The sequence below is a fragment of the Carcharodon carcharias genome, chromosome 1, assembly GCF_017639515.1.
Source record: "Carcharodon carcharias isolate sCarCar2 chromosome 1, sCarCar2.pri, whole genome shotgun sequence".
Taxonomy (NCBI): domain Eukaryota; kingdom Metazoa; phylum Chordata; class Chondrichthyes; order Lamniformes; family Lamnidae; genus Carcharodon; species Carcharodon carcharias.
Window position 1 is genome coordinate 154,029,534 of NC_054467.1, and position 25,421 is coordinate 154,054,954.

The 25,421-nt window shown below is 41.4% G+C and overlaps 1 protein-coding gene across 1 annotated transcript in view; it reads right to left on the reverse strand.

Annotated features, from left to right (window-relative positions):
• clocka (clock circadian regulator a) overlaps positions 1-25,421 on the reverse strand; it is a 166,169-nt gene that overhangs the window by 9,499 nt on the left and 131,249 nt on the right. Inside the window, exons 16-18 of the mRNA XM_041196182.1 lie at positions 14,274-14,374; positions 10,366-10,512; positions 4,461-4,679 (exon numbers count right to left, since the gene is read on the reverse strand). Coding sequence (XP_041052116.1) covers positions 4,461-4,679; positions 10,366-10,512; positions 14,274-14,374 — 467 coding nt within the window. The remainder of the gene's footprint in view (positions 1-4,460; positions 4,680-10,365; positions 10,513-14,273; positions 14,375-25,421) is intronic.

Sequence of the window (25,421 nt, forward strand, 5' to 3'; positions counted from 1 at the left end):
CGGAAACCGCATCCCCACCAACCTCTGCCGGACCCCGCCAACCCCTCCCCCACCCTCTGAACCCCTCCCCCAACCTCGGAAACCCCCTCGACCTCAAGGACCACCCCTCCCACCAACCCACCCCGACCTCGGGGAATCCCCCTGAACTCCCCCTGGCCTCAGGGAACCCCTACCTAACCCCCCTGACCTCAGGAACCCTCCCAGCCTCCCCTGAGCTCAGACTCCCCCTGGGGACCCCCCGACCTCCCTTGCACCCAGACATCCCCTGACACCCCGATCTCCCGTGACCAAAGACCTACCCCGACACCCCCCGACCTTGTACACCCCCCACGGACCTCGGACTCCCCCAACCCACAGGCCGCCCCCTCCAATCACAGGTCCACCCGCCTAACCCCCTCAAATTCTATCTACTTACCTTAGATACTTACCTTCTCCCTGGCCAGTCAGTTTCCCTGGCCCTTTAAACTGTCCTGCTTTACGGCAGCTAGTGTCATAAAAAAGGAGCGTGGCCTCCTTGAATATGCTGGATCTAGACTTCACAAGGGCCTGTGAGGTGTCTTTCTACACAGGCCCCAAGCAGCTTCTGCGAATGGAAGTGTCAACGTTCTTTCAAGACCAGGTAAGTAGGTATTTATTTCTTGTAATTTCTGCGGGCCAGCATCTTCCGATGCTAGTCGAATGTTATGTCCCCATAAGCTCTTTGTGTAGTAACCTTTTATGTGGCACCTTAACAAAGAACTTTTGAAAATCCAAATACACTATATCTACTGGTTCCCCTTTATCTACCTTGTTACTTCCTCAAAGAACTCTAATAAGGTACCCAATTTCCTTTCACAAAACCAGGTTGACCCTGCCTGATAGGATTATGATTTTCGAAATGTTTGCCAACTACCTCTTTAAAAATAGATTCTGACATTTTCCAGTGAGGTATGTTAGCTAAGTGTCCTATAGTTTCCTGCTTTCTGTCTCTCTCCTTTCTTGAACAGAGGTGTTACTTTTGCCTTGGTCACTTTGCAACCATGTCTCTGCAAAGGCAATCATAGCATACTCAATTTGTGCTACCAATTCATTCATCTTGTTACAGATGTTGCAAGCATTCTGATAAAGAGCCTCAAGTTCTGCCTTATTACTATTTTTGCCTGCTCTGGCCTTATTTGCTGGTGCACTCTTATGTTTGTATGCAGATCATACTCCTAGTTTAAGTACAGTAAGCAGTTGAGGTATAGAGTTTTTGGCAGCAACTGAATAAGATGGTATTCGATTTCCTAATGTTCAAGCAAAGAAAAGTTTTGCTCTTCAATGAATTGTGATCAGATTGGCAGTCTGATGACATATATGTGGCTGTGGAATTCAGGGTGATGGAAGAGGGATAAAGTTGGAGTCATTAGCATACATATGGAAGTTGATAATATACCTGTGGGCAATACCAAAATGTTTACAAGTAACAACAGGTGAATGCAAAAAAGAGGAAGTGGACAAAGATAAAGCTTTTGGGCAGTCCTGAAGTCTTCAGCTGCTTCATCAATGACTTACTCTCCACTGTAAGATTAGAAGTGGGGGTGTTCGCTGATTGTTGCACATTGTTCAGCACCATTTGTGACTTCTCAGATACTGAAGCTGTCCATGTCCATATGCAACAAGACCTGGACAATATTCAGGCTTGTGCTGAAAGAGGGCAAGTAACATTTGCGTCACACAAGTGCCAGGCAATGACCACCTCCAACAAAAGAGAATCTAACTGTCTCCCCATGATGTTCAATGGCATTATCACTGCTGAATCCCCCACTGTCAACATCCTGGGATTAACGTCAACCAAAAACTGAACTGGACCAGCCATATAAACACAATAGCTATAAGAGCAGGTCAGAGGCTAGGAATTCTGTGGCAAGTAACTCACCTCTTGACTTGCCATCTACAAGACTCAAGTCAGGAGTTTGATGGAGTCTTGCTCCAACAACACTCAAGAAGCTTGACACCATCCAGAACAAAGCAGCCTGCTTGATTGGCACCCCATCCACCACCTTAAACATTCACTCTCTCCACTACCAATGCACAGTGATGGCAAGATGCACTACAGCAACTCATCACAGTTCCTTCAACAGAACCTTGCAAACCTCCGACCTCTAACACCTAGAAGGACAAAGGCAGCAGAAGCTTGGGAACACCATCACCACCTGTAAGTCCCCTCCAAGCCACACACCATACTGATAGTGACTATATCACTGTTCCTTCACTGTCGCTGGGTCAAAATCTTGGAATGCCCTTCCTAACAGCACTGTTAGGAACAGTACCTACACCATATGGACTGCAGCAGTTCAGAAGGTGGCTCACCATCACTTAAGGGAAATTAGGGATGGGAAATAAATGCTGGCCTAGCCAGCAATGCCCACATCCTGTGAACGAATATCAAAAAAAAAGGTAACTACGTTAGGTCAGAGGAGAATTGTTGCTAAAGGTGTGTTAGCTGTTTTGAAAGGCAGATTGTGGTAGAGAGGTCGTGGAACAGGATGGAGTGATCAACTGTCTTGGAAACCACAGGGGTTATGAACAAGAAGGGATAACACATCCCTCTTGATCATAGAAGATGCCACTAGTGATTTTGATTTGGGTGATATTGGACTTGGTGCACTGGGCTTAAACTGGATTGAAGGGATCTGAAAAGAGTTTTTGGGGAAGCTGGGTGACAATGGTACAATCAGGGACTTGGAGAGGAACAGCAGATTTGATATTGTTACAACTGAGAAGTTTATAAGATAATCATTTTTTATGACTTTAATCTATGGTAAATGAAGAGGGTTATGCGAGCTGTTCTGAAGTCTGCATGACAGTAAGCTGGGGTGGTTTGATTGTTAGAGATCAAAGGAAGGCTTAGATTGTTTTGCTGGGGAGAAGATACAAGATATTTACGCTTAGAGACAATAGCAGCAGTCTCTGAGTTCACAATGGGTTGACTGAGTCTCTCAGAATCCCAGAAAGTGTTGAAGGTATCTGGTTGTAAGCAGTTGTGCTGTAGACTGTCCATTCACTTCTAAGATGAAAGCGAGTTGGGTCAAGAATAACTAATCAGCATTTCTACCTGGATGCAAGGTTAATGTATTTCACGTTTCCATGGGGAAGAGGGCAGAGAAAGCCATTTTTGAGAACAGGTTACAGGCTTCCCTACAAATCAATGAATATCATAGACAGTGTGTGGTCTGTATGGGTGGGTACATCTGTGGACAGTGTATCCAGTCTGAGTGGCCAGCAAAGAGCAATGGCTGACTGGCTTTGCGAGCTACCACAGGCAGATGCAGGAAGGAGATGGGCTCTAGTCAAAGAGATGCATCCTGCAGCCTTCCTAAGGATTCCAAGAGATTTGTCCTGCATGGCCAGGGCAAAGAATCATCGGAAGAAGCTTTACTGCTGCTGGTGGATTTAAGAAGCTTTCCGTAAACTGAGGAGAGCCCTGGAGATGATCAGTCAAAGTTACTTGTTGGCAAAACGGGGATAGGGGAAACCATTGGAAGCTGGGATAACTGTGGACTGTTTGCCATAAGGATTGCAATTCCAATGGGAGTGCAATGTTTGTTAAGCATAAAAGGGGAGAGTCGCTTTTTGCAGTACAAGTTGCATACAAAAAAAATCGTGTTTAGTTAAGTTTTTTTTAGTCATTTGTTACAGTAAACGTTTCAAAAGGTAAAATCTTGTATTGTCATTCTTTCAACTAGTAGCTGGAAGTTCCAATCTCATGTTAAAATTTATCCGTCTCTATGGAGATTGTAACAATATGAGAATGTGGTTGGAAAGGATAGAGTTCAAGGGTAAATTTTTTGGAGGATCGTGGTTTTAAGGGATGAGAATAGTGGCTATGCTAATGGGGCCATATTTCATTCTTTATTCATCCTGTTCTAATTTTAAAAAATCAGAATATAAATTTGGTTAATATAGCAGCTGATTACAGTACAGGTACAAGGTCATATTCTTCACATATCAGACATAGCACTGAGACTAAAAATAAATTTTTACTTTCCAGCCATGACAGAAATTAATTTCATTGGTAATTTCAGAAAGACATTGTATAACAAAAGTTTCTAAAATCAAGCTTGAACAGATATTACTGTAGATAATAAAGATCCTTGAATATCACATTATCACATCACTTTTTCTCCACGAGTACTTTCTAATTCTGTTTTTCTCCTCTTTATGGAATGCTCCATTGTTGATTAAGTACATTGCTTGCTAGCCCAGCTCCTTCAACTGTGACAGATACTTTAGATTCGTAAAGCTGGGATTTGAGGACAATTATTTTTTAAAACGCAAACCTATTGGTTGAACTGATTTCCATCATGTTGTACAATTATATCTTTACTTGAATCATCAGTATTTAAAATGTTACAAAATTGAGGAAAAATGTTCATTAATACGTTCTCATCAATATTTGGATCATAACTGGAATATGACTTACCATCTGTCATACTGACCTGTGCTGAAGTTGTGCATTGCTCCCTGAGAAGAGGTTGCTGTTGCATTACATGATGAGTGTTAATTGGACCAGTTTTCATTGTTCCTTGAATCTGATTTGTTTGAACACTTTGCCCCTGCAGTGTGATGGATGTAAGTTGCTGGATATTGCAAGAGTTTTCTGTTGTGAGCTGCACTGAATTGAAGTTTAGTCCTGATGTTGGTTGTTGCAAGAACATCTTGAAAGGTAAAAGTTAGTCAGTCCAAGCCTTTTTTCTCTTATGAACAATAAGCACACTGCCAAAAGGAGCTGAATTTGAATATTTACATAGTTGTAAACTTTCTAATAGTGTCATGTAGTATTGCACCTTTCAATAGTGTGTATGCACAAAAAAGATGCTGGGTCACAATTAGCGGTCAAAATAATGACAAGTCTAATGGCACTCATCATAATTGACAGATAAATGGCTCAGGAGAAGTGCATGGTTAACACTGAACATTCAAAGGTTGCTGTGCAAATTATGCCACTCCATCAGTAGCTTTGTGAAAACGGCATCTTACTCCTAGTGCCGCCATCCCCTCCACCCCGCTTTTTAAAATAGAAATGTTGTTTGTTCCCAGGAATTGCCTATTAAACTTGATATTACAATTAATGACATTACCCTTTTAATGCTAGGTGTTAATTATTACCATTCAATCTCTTTTGCATGGAAAAGTAACTTTTATAGCTGTGGAGGCGCATTCCTTCTGTGTCATAACACTAGTCTGTGAGGCAGCTCTCCCAACACCAGATGTTTGTTAAGAGGACTTTGCAGGGTCGATACTGCTGAGTTTGCCATTGTCGTTTGCGGTGCCTAGGTCAATGCCGGGTGGTCTGCCCTGTGTCATTTCCTTTAGACTTTGTAGCGGTTTTATACAACTGAATGGCTTGCATTTAACTGAGTGGGCATTTAGGAGTCACCCACATTGTTGTGATTCTGGAGTCATATGTAGGTCAGACCATGTAGGGACAGCAGATTTCCTGAAGGACATTAGTGAACCAGATGGGTTTTTATGACAATCGACAATGGTTTCATGGTCATCATCAGACTTTTAGTTCCAGATTGTTAATTGAATTCAAATTTCTCCATCTGACGTGGTGGGTTTCAAACCCAGCTCCCCAGAACATTACCCTGGTCTCTGGATTACTAGTCTAGTGACAATACCACAATGCCATCGCCTCCCCATTATCAACGTCCTCCTCCTCTCCCATATAGCTACATTTAGACCTTACCCCACCCTAGCTGCTCTGAAATAAGTTTCAGTCCTGAAACCCCATGCAGCACTGAGCAAGACTGCATTCCTCCTGCAAAAGTTGACACTTTCCTCACTCCTCCTCACCAAACCTCTTGCTGACAACATATTCAGTTCCAAATCACCCCTAGCCCGTTCCATTTACAAGCATCCTTTCACCTCCACCTCCTCAACAACTGTAATTCCCTTCCACAATTCCTTATTACTGGTTGTGTTTCTCCTCCCGCAATGACTGACTGTTCCTCTACAGCTCCTGATCTGAATTCCCCTTCCTTGGCACTCCATTCTTTATCCTTCTCTCTTCCCTCCAACTGATCTTTCCTGAATCATCTTCCATTTACCTTCCCCCTTCTGCTCTCCCACCTTGGTTCCATTATCCCCTATTCTCTGACTCTGCTTGATCTAAAGAAAATAAATTAGTCTTGACTACTATGGTGTTGTGGAAATAACAGAAACATGGATTGAAAAATGGTGAGAACTAGGCACTTAATATTCAAGGACATAAAGTGTTCAATAAAGATAGGTATGGCAGTATTGATTAGGGAAGGCATTGTTGGAAAGAACGGATGTCCTTGAGGGGGCCAGACAGAATGCATGTAAGGGGATCAAAGGTTACGGGGTGAAGGCGGGAGAATGGGGTTGAGAAACTTATCAGCCATGACTGAATGGCGGAGCAGATTTGATAGGCTGAATGGCCTAATTTCTGCTCCTATGTCTTATGGTATTATTTGATTAGAGTTGAGAAGCAAAAAGGATATGATCACTTTACTGTTGGTATTCTATAGGCTTCCAACAGTGAGTGAGAGAGAGGTGAGCAAATCTTCAGGGTCATCACAGAGGTGTGCAAAAATTATAGCATGGTAATATTGGGGGATAGTATTGATTGGGTAAAGGGTAAGGAAGGGGGAGAATTTCTGACATGTGTTCAGGAGAACTTCCTCGATCAGTACGTTCTTGGTCCAACTAGGAAGAAGGCATTGCTAGATCTGGTGCTGGGAAATGAGGTAGGCCAAGTGGACCAAGGCCTGAAGTTTCGCACAGATGGAGAAGCTCTACACCGTAGCAAAAATGGCACTGTAAGTCCAAATCCATAAGTCCCGCACCCAAACCCAGCCCCCATCATTTTCACCGGGGAAACGGGTGAGAACAGAGGCGGATTGTACTTTGCACATCCAGTGTTGGAGGCAGCTGCATATGTTAAAGCGCAGCTGCCTTCAGTCAAATCCTTGTTTGTCTAATGATTTGTCTGAAGCGCAACTTGTGCATTTTAGATCTATCAGGAGAAAGTCTAAAGTTAGCGGAGTTCTTTGGAGAGGTAGAGTACCCTTTTGGAGAGATAGGGCACCCTTATGGATAGGTTCAGGAACACCTTTGGCAGAGGTAAGATGCCCTTTGGGATTATTAAAAGTATACATGAGTGCACTTAAAAAGTGGATAAACTGAGTAGACTTGTCAAGGTAATTGGAACTGTCAAGGGAACTGTCAAAGCTCCTTGGAACAATCAAGCTGTCAAGGGATTTAAATTTCCTGACTTTTTAAATTACAAAAAATTGTTCATGTTTAAAAAAAATCATGCTTGCTATTTTGCTCAATTTGTTGACATAACCCTGGTGGTTATCATTATGGGATAAGTGCTGCAGGACTGATTTCGCAACCTATCATTATCACAGTGGAATGCCTGCCAATTCATAGTTCGATTGAACAGGTCCAAGTGCTAATAAAGTTTTTGATGTGGGCTGTGAATGCAAATGCTTGTTGTTATAAGGACTTAAGAGTTGAAAGAATTTAAATGTACTGAACGGGTTTTTATCAATGAAAGTGTATTTTTTTAAATAGTGAATTCATCAATAAGACACTTAGAACAGAACTTTATTTTCTTTCAGCATATATCCTGAGGTCTGCTCTGGTGGAAACTGGTTCAGCTGGCATGGAGGTTGTAAAGGCCAAGGGTATTGGGGGTGCATGGATTTGCATGAGTTGGCACTAAGTTGACATTGGGTCTTTAAAGGGCCATGGGAAGTTGATAGAGGGTCTTCGGGGCTAAAAAGGACCACATGGGGCCTTTATATCCCTGTAGTCCTACAAGTTTATTTCCTTCAAGTGCCAATCCGATTTCCTTTTAAAATCATTAATCGTTTCTGCTTCTACCACCTTTGAGGGCAGCAGTCATTATTACCACTCACTGTGTAACTTCTTCATATTCCTCCTGCATCTCTTGACCAAAACCTTATATCTCTCTCCCCCAGTCATTTTAACTTTAGCTAATAGGAACAGTTTCTCAGTAATTGATCAGCAAACTTAATTCCAGCAGCAATTCTCTCTGGTTACATTTCTCAACTTTGCTTTCTCCACATTTCTTTTTTGTATTCTCTATTATCTATCCTGAAGACATGTACACTTTTTTTTTCAGAAGAACCACTGCCTGCTGTTTTCTGTCTCTGACCAGAAAATCAAATGCATATCTTTATAGCCAGATATCCACCTTATTCCTATGAAGTGTAATATTTTGGTAGGTATTTTCATCTGGTAAGTGTTCTTACCAAACATTAGCCTTAATTTAAACATAATGCACGTAGTTCAAGGTGCCAATTTCCCAGCTGTTCAGCACAGAGTTGAGCTGCTAACATACTTCTCTTATTTGGGTTGAAGCCAACGAAAGTTTCATGAGTCATGAAGCTCTAAAAGATCTGAGTGTTTATTTTGGTTCAGTTCTTAAATATTATTTATATTTTTATGAAAACCTTTTAGTTCCTGTCAGTATAGTGATATGAAACCAAAACTAGCAAAATACTGTCTGATAATAATTTACATGATTGTAACAACAGGAAAAGTTGAAAAAGGGGACATCAAATAGGAACTACTACAATATCAAGCTTCACAAAAGCTCAGAGGGACAACACACCTTGACAAAGTCTCTGGCAGTCAGCAAATCAAGTTCAATTTATTAATAAATGTTGATTTTGTAGTACTTCTTTTAGTATTTCAGATCTTTGCACCTGTCCTTATGTCATCAACTATATCTGCATACTACCTGCCAAGAAACATGATGAACTGGCTCTATGCAAGTAGTTAGATGTTAGTAGTAGAGGTTCTTGTCATTTGTTAGATTCTATATGCTTTCTACCATAATAGAATTCAACTGTTCAGTAGGAGTCCACACAATCTAACTTCCTAGCTGAATGTGATCTAACTCATCTTTGTCCCACCTTACACAACCATAACCCCCTTGGCAAAAAAAATTCCTGCTCTGCAAGGGCTTGGTCTGTCCAAAGTTAAAAAGCTGGAGATTGCTTCCATTCAGTAATTCCTCAAAATAAAGGTACGTCATCAAATAAAGGACTCCATTTCATGCTATTCTTCGGTCTGTAGGTTAGGTTGTTTACAAGTTTGCCAAATAGAACATTTACTCCCGATATTCAATCTAGGTCTATCTGTTGGGATTTCTGTCCTATTTAAAATATGCAAGTCAGGTTGTGGCTTTACAAGGGCTTTGGGAAAATAAAGGATGCAGCCATTTAAAGCCAAGTGCCTGCATATGTTGACAAAATACTGTTAACCTTTAAAAAGACCAAAAAGTAATTTTGGATATTTCAAGGGCTTAATAGGACAATAAAAATGGCTGGCAAAAATTAATGGTTGGCACAATTGTGGAGGCAACAAATGGAAACTGATCAAGTAATGGAGAGATGCTTTTTGAAAGCTGAGTTGTCGTTACATGACATTAAAAACAAAATACTGCAGAAAACAGAAAATGCTGGAAATACTCAGCAGATTAGGCAGCATCTGTGGACAGAGAAACAGAGTTGGTTGGTGACCTTTCATCAGAACTGGTGAAAGTTCAATATGATACAGCATGCCGTGCAGGAAGTGGTATGCAAAAAAAAATCTAGATTCTAGTTGATATACTGGTAGATAGTTACTGAACATTTCCTCTTGTTCAAGAAAATGAAAACGACATTTTAAGGAGTGAACATAAAAGGAATAAAGTATTTTGGGATTCCAACCCGAGTCTTAAAATTCATTCTAATTTCTTTGTTTATTTTGGAACCTGTCTGGAATAGGAGATTTGTCTGGTTTCACTCTTGTTACAGTTATTTTGTGTAGTGTACTGAATGAAGACAGTTGTAGGCAAATTGTTTTCATTCTTGGGTTGGGGTAAACAACAACTGCTTGTATTTACATAGTGCCTTTAACATGTTAAAATGCCCCAATGTGCTTTACAGGAGTGTTATTAAACAAGTTTGCTTCAAGTTGTAAAAATTACCCAACATTCTTTCCTACTCCTTATTACAATCCATTGGCACTTCCAGTTATGTTGAGGTTTAAATAATCAGTAAAAAGACTAGGTTTGGTTTTACACTCCCTATGGACCAATACCCTACCTACCCAGAACATGCAGTTGAGTCAGGAACTGGAAAGTTGCTTTATGCCCCAAAATTGTCAAAACTCCTAACTTCAGGACAGGATATATAAAGGAGGATCATCAACTGAGATAGTGGGAGTTATTTGTGTGCCCTTTATTCCGGCAGCAGGTCTATGCCTGAATTCTTTTGGCGGGATGAGTGTACATTAATTTGCCAGAATCAGCATCAAACACTCTTGCTTAACTATCACTTATTCTTTTTGACCTACCTGAAGTCCTTGTCCTTGGACAAGGTGAAGCTGCTCCTGGATTTTGCAAAGTTCTTCTTGCTGCTGCTGAATATTTGCTTCCAACATCCGTGTCCTCCGTTCCAACTGCTCCTTTAGGTGTTGCATAGCCCCTAGCTGCACAGAGAACTGCAACATAGGGTGAACTTTAAAATGCCATATTAAGTCAAACAACTCTAGTTTGAAATGCGTAAGCACTTACAGTAACAGAACTTAACATATCAATAGACCTATAATGGTTATCAGTAAGTTAACTTCATTTACCTTTATTCACTTTAATGCATATCATTCAATAACAAAACAGCTACATACCTTTCAGAGCTATCTTGGTTGCTTAGTGCAAACTGTGACGTATAAGGACATTATACTCATAACAGTGAAACCCTAGTTTAAACTATCTTCAATCATTTCACTTGAGCCTTTTCACTCTTTGCATGGCTGGTTCAATATGGACCCTAGAAGAGGGTGTGGAAAGGGCAGACCAATGATTAACATATGTCTGAGAAAAGGCCATTTAGGGAACTAAAAAGAATAGAATCAGAAGTAGGCCGTTCAGCTCCTCATTCCTGTTCTGCCAGTCAATTATGACGGTTGTTCAGTAAGTCAACTTTATTTACCTTTACCTGCCTTTAATGCATATCATTCGATAACAAAAATCTATTTCTTGCCTTGACAAATCCAGCAAGTTTAGTTTGGGCAGCTGCTGGCTACATGTGACTTGTGTTTGAAAAACCAATAGCCAGAGAAAAAACATTATGGGCAGAATTTTGCCCTTGATGGGCAGGCGGGCCCCACCAGCTCAGTGGCGGGCTGGCAGCCGATCGCCGCCACTGAAACGGGCCCTGCCGCCATTTTAAGTGGGCAGGCCAATTAAGGCCCGCCCAGTGGGCCGCCCGACAGGAAGCGCTATGCATTTCCTGTGTGAGGGGGAGGGATTCCCCAACTGTCAGAGTGCGCTCTTTTGCGCAGGCACGCAAAAGAGTGCATATCTCCCTGAGACTAAGTACTGCCTCAGGGAGAGCACTGACAGTGTTTCAAACTTCAAAAATAGAATAATAAAAAAGTTATTAACATGTTCCCCTCATGTGACAATGTCATATGAGATGGGACATGTTAATAGATATCACTAAAACTTTATTAAACTTTTTTAAAACAGACATGAAACCTCATCCCGCCAGTGGATGAGGTTTCATGTTTTTTCAAAATCCCACCAAGGCTCCTGGTCTGCCTGCCGGCCTTAAGGTTGGACAAGCAGGGCCTTTAATTGTTTTAATTATCTTGTCAATGGCCTCAATTGGCCATTGAGGGTGGACAGCTGATCCCGTTGTCTGCCCGCCTTCCTGAATATTTAAATGAGGCAGGATGACATCAGGGGTTCCTCCCCGACATCATTCTGCGTCATTTTCGCGTTGGCGAGAGGGCCCCGCCCTCAGATTGCCAAGAGAAAAAGTCTACCCTATAACTTGATTTAACTCAGGTCCAGAAGAGTTTAAGTACATGTTTGAAGGTTGAACTGATTGTAGAGTAAAGGGTTAACTCTAATAATAGCTACTGCGCTTGTGCGTAAAGATCTTGTCACAGTGATGTCACTCACTGAGAAGAAATAAGTGCGGAACATCTATGCCTTGGTCTTATTTATCTTTTGTGAATAGTTAGTATGTAAATAAATGTTTTTGAAAGAAAGATAATTGCCTCCAGCAAGATCTCCTCTACAGTAAGAAGCCAATGAATCCTGAGGTAAACCCACAATAACAGGTGGTGGCAGCAGTGACTCTACCCACAGAGGAACAGTAGAAAATGACAGGAAAAGCCAGAAGTGAAACCCAGCAATGAGTGGCATGCCAGTTCTGGGGCTTCAACTTTCTACAATTTATATAAATGACTTGGATGAACGGACCAAGGCTATGATTGCTAAGTTTGCTGATAACACAAAAGTAGGTAGGAAAGTAAGTTGCGAAGAGGATATAAAGAGGCTACAATAGGTTAAGTGAGTGGGAAAAGATCTAGCAAATGGAGTATAATGCAGGAAAATATGAAATTTTCCCTCTTGGCAGGAAGAATAAAAAAGCATATTATCTAAATGGTGAGAGATTGCTAAGCACTGAGATTTCAGAGGGATCTGGGTGTTCCAGTGTATGAATCACAAAGGGTTAGTATGCAGGTACAGCAAGTAATTAGAAAAGCTAATAGAATGCTATTGTTTGTTGCAAGGTGAATTGGATACGAAAGTATATATTATATATGTCAGTTGAACAGGGCTTTGGTGAGGCCATACCTGGAGTATTGTATGCAGTATTGGTCTCCTTATTTAAGGAAGGATGTAAATGCAGTGGAAGCAGTTCAGAGAAGGTTTACTAGACTAATACCTAGAATGGGAGGTTTGTCTGAGGAAAGATTGGACAGACTAGGCTTGTATCTGCTGGAGCTTAGAAGAGTAAGGGGTGACTTGATTGAAACATATAGGATCCTGACAGGGTGGATATGGAAAGGATGTTTCCTCTTGTGGGAGAATCTAGAACTAGGGGTCACTGTATAAAAATATGGGGTCACCCATTTAAGATAGCGATGAGGAGAATTTTTTTCTCTCAGGGTCAACAGTCTTTGGAACTCTCTTTCCCAAAAGGTGGTGGAAGCAGAGTCTTTGAATATTTTTAAGGCAGATGTAGATAGATTCTAGACAAGCAAGGGGGTGAAAGGTTATTGGGGTAGGTGGGAATGTGGAGTTGAGGTTAACAGACCAGCCATGATCTTATTGAATGGCAGAGCAAGCTCAAGGATCGGAGTGGCCTACTCCTGTTCCTAATTCATATGTATTTATATGGCACATTTTATGACATCAGGACACCATCAAAGCACTTTACAGCCAATTAAGTATTTTAGAAGTATAGTCGCTGTTGTAATTCAGGAAATGCAGCAGCCAATTTACACACAAGATTCTATAAACAGCAATGACCAGCTAATCTGTTTCTGTAATGCTGTTTGAGAGATAAACATTGGCTATGATACCACCTTTTTTACAAATAGTGCTGTGGCTTATATTATATCCATCTGAAAGGGCAGATGTCTCATCTGAAAAATGGCACCTCCTACAGTGCAGTGCTCCCTTGGTAGTGTTCTGGAGTGTTCGCCTACAACTTGTGAAACTTGAACCCACACCTATAGACTCAGAGGCAACAGTGCTACCCACTGTGTCTTTATATGTCACATTTGTATGGTAGTTTTAGGCAAGGAACCAGCAAACCTGCTACTATCAGTTTCATAGGCCCTGATTTAACACCTGTACACAACCCCATCCCCCTGATGGAAGGAGGGTGGTTAAAACATCAGGATTCGGTGACTGGATCCCAACCTGATCTTACTCCCACTCCCAATTTTAAACTGCAGAAATCAGGCTATGGATGATGCTCCTCCAACTCCAAAATGAATAATAGGGGGCTAATTAACATAACTAGTGCAGTGATTTACATTTCAAAGTAATTCAGGGGTGGGGTGGTCCGGTCTAAAGTATTCCTGGCAGCTGATTTGAGGAATTATTGATTCTGCAAGCTAAATTACTCTTTCAGCACTTCTTGTGGGTTAGGAGGTGAACAGGTGATCCTGAAAAATCTTGACAATCAAAAACACTTGGTTTAACAAAAAATGGTGTGTGATGCATCTCCTATACTACAGGAAAGTGGAGGAAGGAAGGTTACACGAGTTAACATCACATGACAATCCCTCATACCTATGCCCTTTTTGAAATGTGCCTGTTTAAAAATCTACTGAAGCATGGAAAATGCTGCAAGCGAAAAAGAATCAACTGTATAATTCATTGATATAAAATCATTAAAATCATCCTGCTGTTTCATAAAGCAAGAAGAGCTTTGTTTAGACAAAAATTCCAATTCTACCTGATTGCTCAGTGATGCCCTTCTCTGGGGAGTCATTTCATGACCATATGCTATTTTCAGTTGTGGATGTGTGCTTGTAGTCAGTTGCTTTGTGGGTGTTGCTATTGAAATGAAAATAGGATTTAAAAAATTAAGAATTAAAATACAACAAATAATGTAGAATGATTTAATGCTCAAAAAATAACTAGAACTTATGAGCAGAACATACCAAAAAATTTACAATCTTAGCTGTTTTCATTCATTAACAATCAATGGAAAGCAACTTTCTATCGTTGTGCAGTTTCTCCATTACTTACAAGGAAGGGAGGCAAAGGATACTAGAGTCCAGCCTTCATGCAGGGGTGGAAAGTTGTTAATGAAGAGTTAGAACATAGGTACAGGAGTAAGTTGATCAGCCCCTCCACGTACCACTATTTAGTTAAACCATGATTGATTTGTACCTCAATTCTAGTTACGCATCTTTGATCCATATTTTTTAACCTTAAGTAACAAAAATCTACTTAACGCAGTTTTGAAGTGTTCCAACTGACAGTTTTTGAGGTAAAGTGATCCAGATTTCCACTACTACTTATGTGAGCACGTGCTTCCTGGCATCACCACTGATTAGCTTAGCTCCAGTTTTAAGTCCCTTGTTCTGGACCCTCCAGTCAGAGGAAATAGTTTCTCTTTTTCTATCCTATCAAATCTTTTAGTCATCTTAAACTCCTCAATTAGAACACCCCTAAATCTTCTATATTTAAGGGAATTCAAGCCAAGCCTATGCAACCTTTCTTACAGTTTAACCTTTCTCGTCTTGAGTGTTACCAGGTTCAATAGAAAGCAAGAAATAACTTGCATTTATATAGCAGCTGTCACATTCTTAAGCTGTCCCAAAGCATTTTAAAGACAACATAGTACTTTTGAAATGCATAGCACATTATTTTGTAGACAGAAAAGGTAAACAGGGAGGTAGCAAAGGCTTTAAACTAGTAAGACGAGAGGGAAAGACAGAAAATGAAATCAGACTAAATATAAACAAAACAGGAAAGAAGAGCATAATTTATTCTTTTCTAAGTGAGGACTTATATGATCAGGGGATAAATTGAATTAGGGAATAACAGTAGAAGGGAATGATTAAAACTAAAGTATGAGGAACTGCTAGTAAAAACAAGTTAAACTGTTTGTTCAGCAATGCAGTGTCCACAATAAAATAGAGGAACTAAAAGCAACAATTGCAAGGAACCAGATATAGAAGGGATTACTAAGACATGGCTACAGAAAAATCAGGATGAGGAATTCAACATTGCAAGGTATAATATGCTTAGGACACCACCACCTGCAAGCTCACCTCCAAGTCATATATCATTCTAACTTGGAACTAATTTGCCTCTCCTTCACTATCGCTGTGGGTCAAAATCCTTGAACTTGCTCCCTAATGGTACTGTGGGTGTACCCACATAAGGGCTGTGCTGGTTTGAGAACACAGCTCACCATCACCTTCTCAAGGGCAATTAGGGATGGGCAATAAGTGCTGCTTTGCCAGCAACATTCAAATCCCACAAAGGAATGAAAAAAGTGAGGGTAAAAGGAGAGGAGCAGCAGTTATTTGTTATGGCAAAAGTAATGGCAGCAGAAAAAGGTGACATGGCTATCAGCCAGTCAGAAATAGAATCTATATGGATAATGATAAAGGATAATGAAGGATTAATCACACGAATAGGGGTAGTTTACATGCCACCTATTAGTGGAACGGAAGTGTAGACGACATATATTAATGAATCAAGGAAACGAGTGAAAAACATAGAATAATAATAGAAAGTGCTGGAGAAAACTTAGCAGGTCTGACAGCATTTGTGGAAAGGAAATTGAGTTAATGTTTCAAGTCCAACATGGTTTCTTCAGAATGCCAAATCAGGGGGAAAAAATGATTTTGCAGGGCAGAGAACAGAACTTCAAAAAATAAAACAGACAACAATATTGGCAAACAATTATGTAGAACAGCAACAGGAAGCATATAAAATGGTGCTCAACAGAGACCGGGGCAGAATTTTGCCCTTGTCGGGCTGGCTTGGCAGGGGCTGATCAGGAAGCCGACTGCCGTCCGCGATTGGGCTGGACTGAGATTTCACGCTGGCGGGCCAATTAAGGCTCTCCCAGTGTGAAACGCGAGCTGCAGCTCTCAGCGGGCAGGGGGAGGAGGGCAAGCAGGACAAGTGTGAACTTAGTGCGTGCACACTTGATAATCTCCCTGAGACATAGAGCTGCCTCAGGGAGACAAAGAATTTTCAAAAAAAAAAATAAAAATATGAAATATGTAATAAAACACGTCCCCTCATGTGACTCTATCACATGAGCAGAGACATGTTATTAATTAAATTTTAAATTTTTTACTTTTATTTGTTTTAGGAAACCTCATACCATCCGTGGATGAGGTCTCCTAAACAGTGCAAAAGCTGCTTGGCCTTTTTGCCTGCCCAACCGTAAGGTTAGAGGGGCAGCAAAAGATGTCAGTCAGTGGAGACTTTAATGGCCTTAACAGGCCTTTTAACTGTCAGCGGGCATGTGCCCGCCAACCAAAATATCACGCGACTGTGTGTTGACGTTGGTACGCTCGCCTGACATCGTGCGTCATTTTACGCTCGAGCAGGTCGGGCGTGTGCCCCCCCGCCGAGGTAAACATTTTGCCCCAGGAAAAATATAATCTGCTAAAAACAAGAGGGAAAAAAGGCCCCTGAGGTAGTAACTACACGTAGAAAAATGGACAAAAAGAGGACCAGGAGGTGGTCAGTAGCATCAAGAAGAGCTGTTGAAAAGTGCACCTGGAGGCAGCCAGTAGCATCTAGAAGACCGGACAGAAAGAGGACACGGAAGCCGTCTGCAGCACCTAGAAGAGCTATCCAATCCAGGTTAGTCTGTGGCTCCATGGTGGAGTGGCCATATACTGAGAGAAATCAAAGTCTGACATAACATAAAAACAGGTGAGTGATTGGATGGTGAATAATTTGCTCATTTATCTTCAAAACTCATGTCATTTATTAGTAATTGTAAGGTTTTATTAGTTGTAGTGAGGCTTACTAGCAGTAGTAAAGGTTATTGGGAGTAGCAATATATATTAATTCTAAATTAATTAAAAAGTAAATTAATACTAATAAAGATGGCAGGGCAGGTGATGCAGGAGCTCCTGGATATCAGTGTGATCTAGGGCAAACATATTTGCAGTACATGTCTGCAGCTTGAGAAGCTTCGGCTCAGAATTCGTTGAGCTGGAGGCCGATTGCAGATGCTGCAACACATCAGGGAGTGAGAGTGTTACCTGGACACTTTGTACCAGGAGGCAGTCAGACCCCTTACGATAGGGTCTTCTAATTTGTTCAGGGATAGGAGACTGTGACTGCAAGTGAGGCAGGTATGGGGTCCCAGAAGTTAGAAGTGGAAGAGCCTTGGCTTTTGCAATTGTCCAACAGGTTCAAGGTTCGTGCAGCCTGTGTGGATGAAAGCACTGGATGTAGAGTGGTACAAGAAGCAATTCAAGCAGCATAGTTTTAATACAAAATGTAAAGGAAGTTGGGGCCAGTATAGTCAGGGGGATAGATATAGTTTTTTTTTATTCATTAACGGGATGTGGGATTTGCTGGCAAGCATTCATTGCCCATCCCCAGTTGCCCTTGAGAAGGTGGTAGTCAGCTGCCTTCTTGAACCACTGCAGTCCATGTGGTGTAGGTACACCCACAGTGCTGATAGGATGGGAATTCCAGGATTTTGCCCCAGCGACATTGAAGGAACGGCAAAATATTTCCTAGTCAGGATGGTGAGTGACTTGGAGGGGAACTTCCAGATGATGGTGTTCCCATCTATCTGCAGCCCTTGTCCTTCTAGATGGTAGTGGTTGTGGGTTTGGAAGGTGCTGTCTAAGGAGCCTTGATGAATTCCTGCACTGCATCTTGTAGATGGTACACGCTGCTGTTACTGTGCGTTGGTGGTGGAAGAAGTAAATGTTTGTGGATGTGATGCCAATCAAATGGGCTGCTTTGTCCTGATGGTGTCAAGCTTTTTGAGTGTTGTGGGAGCTGCACTCACCAATGGGAGTATTCCATCACACTCCTGACTTGTGCCTTCTCGATGGGGGACAGGCTTTTGGGAGTCAGGAGGTGGGTTACTCGCCACAGAATTCCTAGTCTCTGATCTATTCTTGTAGCCACAGTATTTATATGGCTAGTCCAGTTCCATTTCTGGTCAATGGTAAGCCCCCAGGATGTTGATAGTGGGGATTCAGTGATGGCAATGCCATTGAATATTCAAGGGACAATGGTTAGATTCTCTCTTGTTGGAGATGGTCATTGCCTGGCATTTGGGTGGCACTAATGTTACTTGCTACTTGTCTGCCGAAGCCTGGATATTGTCCAGATCTTGCTGCATTTGGACATGGACTGCTTCGGTATCTGAATGGTGCTGAACATTGTGCAATCATCAGTGAACACCCCACTTCTGACCTTATTACGGAAGGAAGGATGAAGCAGCTGAAGATGGTTGGGCTGAGGACACCATCCTGAGGAAATCCTGCAGCGATGTGCTGGAGCTGAGATGACTGACCTCCAACATTGACAATCCTTTGTGCTAGGTATGACTCCAACCAGTACAGACTTTTCTCCCTGATTCCCATTGACTCCAATTTTGCTAGGACCCCTTGATGCCACACTCAGTTAAATGCAGCCTTGATGTCAAGGGCAGTCACTCTCACCTCACCTCAGGAGTTCAGCTCTTTTGTCCATGTTTAAACCAAGGCCGTAATGAGGTCAGGAGCTGAACGGCCCTGGTGGAACCCAAACTGGGTGTCAGTGAGCAGGTTATTGCTAAGCAAGTGCCACTTGATAGCACTGTTGATGACTTCTTCCATTACTTTACTGATGATCGAGAGGGGCGGTAATTGCTGGATTGGATTTGTCCTGCTTTTTGTTTACAGGACTTGAGCAATTTTCCACATAGCCAGGTAGATGCCAGTGTTGTAGCTGTACTGGAACAGCTTGGCTAGGGGCTCAGCAAGTTCTGGAGCACAAGTCTTTGGTACTATTGCCGGAATATTGTCAGGGCCCATTGCCTTAGCCGTATCCAGTGCCTTCAGCCATTTCTTGATATCACGTGCAGTGACTCGAATTGGCTGAAGACTGGCATCTGTGATGCTGGGCACCTCCGGAGGAGGCCGAGATGGATCATTCACTTAGCACTTATCGCTGAAGATTGTAGCAAATGCTTCAGCCTTATCTTTTGCACCTTTACCCCTTTTATCTCTCATTTCTCTGAGACAAGTTGTCACTATTAGACTTTCCCCAGTTTTATTAAATCATTTGCACACACGCACATTTCACAGCCCCTTTACAGAATGACACAATATTCCCCCAAAATATTTTTAAAAAAACATTCAACCTCTGCAACTGAGAATGGGAGTCTAGATGGTTGTGTTGCCTGCCTGGGTTTGGGACAGTGAGAGGGGGAGGATCCAGTGGTTGTGGTTCATGTAGGGACCAATGACATAAGTAGAACTAGGAAAGAGGTTCTGCTGAGGGAGTATGAGAAGTAAGGGACTAAATTAAAAAGCAGAACTTCAAAGGTAATAATCTGTGGATTACTACCTGAGCCACCAGAAAACTGATGAAGGGTAAATTAGATTAGAGAGTTAACTGTATGGCTCAAAGGTTGATGTGCGATAAATGGGTTTAGATTCATGGGGCACTATCTCCAGTACTGTGAAGGCTGTACCATTGGAATGGTCTTTACCTGTGCTTGGACGGTTGTTCTGGCAAGTTGTATAACTAGGGTGGTACAGCGGGTTTTAAACTAAATAGCGGGGGTGAGAATCGAGTTTGGGAACATACAAAATGGGAGAAGTAGGCTATATGGCTTGCTCTGCCATTCAATATGATATTGGCTGATCTTTGTGTTTTGAGTTCCACATTCCCATCTATCCCCAATAATCTTTGATTCCCTTGCCTAACAAGAACCTATCTACCTCTGCTTTAAAAATATTCAGTGATCCCCACTTCCACTGCCTTCTGAGGCAGAGAGTTCAAAGTCACACAACCCTCAGAGAAAAAAATTCTCCTCATCCATGTCCTAAAAAGGCGACCCCTAATTTTAAAACAGTGCTCCCTAGTTCTGGACTCACCCACAAGAGGAATCATCCTTTCCACATCCACTTTGTCAAGGCCGTTCAGGTTCTTATACGCTTCAATGAATTCAACCCTCCCTCTTCTAAACTCCAGTGGAAACAAACCCAGCCTGTCTGACTTATCTTCATAACCTGCTCATTCCACGTATCAATTGTGTAAGCCTCCTCCAAACTGCCTCGAATGCCTCCAAGGTGTGATAAATTGAACAGAGAAGGCAAGAGTGCAAATTATGAAGAAAGAAATGATGGTCAGAGCATGGCAGGAAGGGACAGAGCATACAAACAGTGCACCAGCAGATAAGGCTAGAGGTTACAAAAATATTAAAAGAACAGAACTAAAGGCTCTGCATCTGAATGCATGTAGCATTCATAACAAAGCTGATGGATTGGCAGCACAAGTAAAAATAAATATTGAGGATGGATTTTTAAAAATACTTTGGGGGAATATTGTGTCATTCTGTAAAGGAGGGTGTGTGTATGTTTGTGTGTATAAATGATTTAATTAAACTGGGGAAAGGTTAATAGAGAGAACTTGTCTGGGAGAGTTGAAAGATAAAAGGAGTAGAGGTGCTAAATGCATGCATTTGTAATGAGAAGCTATGGTAAAGTGGATTTTTAAGCAAATAGGTTAGGTTTAGAAATTTGCAAAGATAGAGACGTGGCTTTTCAGCTGTTAAATTTCAAAGGGGAGTAAGGGACACAACTTGCACAGGTTTCACGATTAAACAAGTGAAGGTGATTAAATTTCATTTGACCAAAGAGGGGAGGCAAAGGAAAACATGAAAGATTTTTATTATTTTGGAAAAGTTGAGGTCAAAGAGGTGCTGAGGACAATGGAATCAAAGGTGAAAGGGTAAATGAATATTTAATGAACGATATCGAGCTGAGTTGTGTTGGCTCTGTGGGGCAGATATTCTGGAACCAACTCTGTGCTGAGAGAAAGTGCAAAGTGTGAAGCAGCTATCCAGAAACCAGGAAAATCTTCATCACACAAAGCAGTCTTGTTCCTGAACATTCTTGGGTTTCCACAGCAGAGTGGAAGAGAGTGAGAAATCATGTGGTATACCTTTACTAAAGTGACAGCTGTTTTGCCTTGGGTAATATGACTGGATTTTTTAGAGTCAAAAATCCATAAGGGAGTGTTGCTAAGGTGTTTGTCTGAACATGGTTTCTTTTAGGGAGGACTTGTAAGACTGTTTTAACTGTGTAACTTTAATTTTGTGTGCTTAAGTTTTCTTTACTTCTTGTTAATAAATCTTTTAATTTTCAAAATCCCAAAAGTATTACTGGAATTCTATGCTTCTGGGATCAGTAGGTTTCTCCTCATTTTCAGAATATTAAAAAAAGGTTATGATCAGTAAGGCAAGTTTTCCTCTGGGATTTGACTTGCTCAGCAAATAACATCTGCTGCGGTCGTAACAATATGTAAGATCTGATTGCCATTATGGAGGCATAGCTGCAAGATGATAAAGACTGGGACCTGAATATTCAAGAGTACATAACATTTAGGAAGGATAGGAAGCTAGGGGAAGGTGGAGGGATAGCTCCTTAATTAAGGATGGCATTGGTACAACACAGAGGCATGACCTTAGTTCTGGAGGTCAAGATGTAGAATCAGTTTGGGTAGATACGAGAAATACTAAAGGAAAGAAGTCACTTGTGAGGGTGGTTTATACCCAAACAGTAACCATACTGTAGGATGGTGTATATAGGAAGAAATAATGGAAGCTTGTGAAATAAGTATGGTGAATTAAAACTACATATAGGTTGAATAAGTTAGATTGGCAAAGGTAGTTTGGATGACAAGTTCATAGAGTGTTTTCTTACAGCAGCATGTTCTAGCACCAATCAGAGAGCATGCTACACTAGATCTGGTAATGTGCAATGAGACAGGATTAACAACCTCATAGTGAAGGGGCCCCTATGTAGCAAAGGTCATAATAGGATTGAATTTCACATTCAGTTTGAGGGAGAGAAGTGGATTTAAGACTACCGTTTTATACTTAGTAAGGGAAATTATGAGGGCATGAAGATAGGGCTAGCTAAAGTGAACTCAGAAATTAGGTTAAGGAGAAGGTCAATAGAGATGCTGTGGCAGGCATTTAAGCAGATATTTCGGAATAGTCAGGAAAGATACATTCCTGTGAGAAAGAAGAACTCCAAGGGAAGGATGCCCCATCCGTGGCTAACCAAGGAAGTTAAAAATAGAATCAAATTGAAAGAAAAAGCATATAATTCTGCAAAGATGAGTGGAAGGTCAGAAGATTGGACAGAATATGAAAAACAGCAAAGAATGACTAAAAGATTAATAAGGAAGGAGAAATTAGAGTACTGTCCTCTGGAGGGTGAGAATGGGGAATTAATAATGGAAAATAAGGAAATGGCGGATAAATGGAACAGGTATTTTCATCTGTCTTCACTGTAGAGGATATAAATAACATCCTAGAAATAATTGTGAATCAGGAAGTGAAAGGAAGGGAGGAACTTAAAACAATTACAATCAATAGGCAAAGGGTACTTAAAAATATTAGAATTAAAAGCTGACAAGTCCTCAGGTCCTGATGGGCTTCATCCTAGAATCTAAATATAAGTGGCTGTTGAGATAGTAGATGCATTGGTTTTAATTTTCCAAAATTCCCTAGACTCTGGAAAGGTACCATCAGATTGGAAAATAGTTAATGTGACTCCTCCATTCAAAAATGGAGAGAGACAGAAAGCAGGAAACTACAGGCCAGTTAGCTTAACATCTGTTGTAAGGAAATTGCTGAAATCTATTAGAAAGGAGGTTATAAAAGGGTATTTAGAAAATCTCAATGCAATCTGGCAGAGTAAACATGAGTTTGTGAAAGGGAAATCATGTTTGACTAATTTGATGGAGTTCTTTGAGGAAGTAACAAGCAATGTAGATAAAGGGCATTTCCAGAAAGCATTTGACGAGGTGCTACATCAAAGGCTGCTATGTAAAATAAGAGCTTATAGAGCAGGGGTAACATTAGCATGGATAAGGGATTGACTGGCTAACAGGAAACAGAGAGTAGACAAAAATGGGTCATTTTCAGGTTGGCGAGTTGTGACAAGTGGTATGCCACAGTGATCTGTGCTGGGGCCTCAACTATTTACAATTTATATCATTGACTTGGATGACAGGATCAAATGCATGCTTGCTAAATTTGCTGGTGACACAAAGATGGGTAGGAAAGTAAGTTGTGAAGAGGACATAAGTTTGCAAAGGGACATAGATAGGTTAAGAGATTGGAAAAAAATTGTCAGATGGGGTATAACGTGGAAAAATGTGAACTTGTCCACTTTGGCAGGAAGAATAGAAAAGTAGCATAATTTTTAAATGGAGAGAGATTGCATAACTCTGAGGTACAGAGGAATCTGGGTGTCACAAAAAGTTAGTATGCAGGTACATCAAGGAAGGCAAATTGAATGTTGTTTATTGCAATGGGAATGGAATATAAAAGTAGGCTTGTTTTGCTACAGTTGTACAGGACTTTGGTGAGACCACATCTCACCAATACAGTTTTGGCCTCCTTATCTAAGAAAGGGATAAACGTGTTAGAAGCAGTTCAGAGAAGGTTCACATGACTGATACCTGGGATAAGGGGTGGTTATGTCATGAGGAAAGACTGGACAAGCTGGGCCTGTATCTATTGCAGTTTAGGAAAATGAGAGGTGATTCTTACTGAAACATATAAGATCCTAAGGAGGCTTGAGAGGGTTTTTTTTATTCATGCATGGGGTGTGGGTGTTGCTGGCTAGTCAGCGTTAATTGCCCATCCCAAACTGCCCTTGAGCTGGTGGTGAGCCGCCCTCTTGAACTGCTGCAGTCCATGTGGTGTCGGTACACCCACAGTGCTGTTAGTGAGGGAGTACCAGGATCTTGCCCCAACGACAGTGAAGGAATGGCAATATATTTCCAAATTAGGATGGAGAGTGGCTTGGAGGAGAATTTCCAGGTGGTGGTGTTCCCATGTGTTTGCTGCTCTTGTCCTTCTAGATGGTAGCAGTCATGGGTTTGGCAGGTGCTATCTAAGGAGCCTTAGTGAAGTCCTGCCTCTTGACTGAGATGAATATCCTCACAGGGAGATTTGCTGGTGCTGTTGTGGGGATTTAAACTAGATTGCCAGGGAGCTGGGAACCTGACGACAAATTCAGAGCAGGGAACAGGAGATGGAGAATTAGTGAGTGACTCTGAAAGACAGAAGCACAGGTAAAAAGTGTACAGCACAGAAATTTGGCAGTGTCAAAAGGTGTATATGTAAATGCAAGGAGTATAGCAAATAAAGCTGATGAGCTGAGAGCACAGGTAGATACATGGCAGCATGATATCATCTCTATAATGGAAACTTGTCTTAAAAGGGCAAAAACGGCAGCTCAACATCCCTGGATAGAGAGTTTTCAGGCAGGATAGAGAGGGGGGATAATAAAGGTGGGGGTGTAGCATGATTGGTTAAAAAATCAATTACAGCTGTGGGGAAGGATGATATACTAAATGAAGCCATATGGGTTAATCTCAGAAATAAAAAATTGCTAGGAGTGTACTATAGACCCCCAAATAGTGGAAGGGAGTTAGAAAAGCAAATATGTGGGCAAATTTCTGAGTGCAAAAACAGTAGGGGCTTTAACTACCCTAATATCAATTGCAATACGAACAGTGGGAAGGGCACAGAGGTTGCAAAATTCTTGAGGTGCATTCAAGAGAACTTTTTCAGCCAGCAAGTAACAAGCCTAATGAGAGAGGGCACAATTTTAGATTTAGTCTTTGGAAATGAAGCTGGGTAAGTGGATGAAATGGCAGTGGGGGACCATATTGGAGATAGTGACCATAATAGTTAGATTTAGCATCATTATGGAAAGGGCAAGGGTGGAACAGGAGTAAACGTTCTAAATTGGGAGAAGACAAATTTTGCAAAGCTGAGAGATGAACTGGAGAAAGTGGACTGGATACAGCTACTAGAAGGGAAAATGGTGTCAGCTCAGTGGGAGGCATTCAAAAGTGA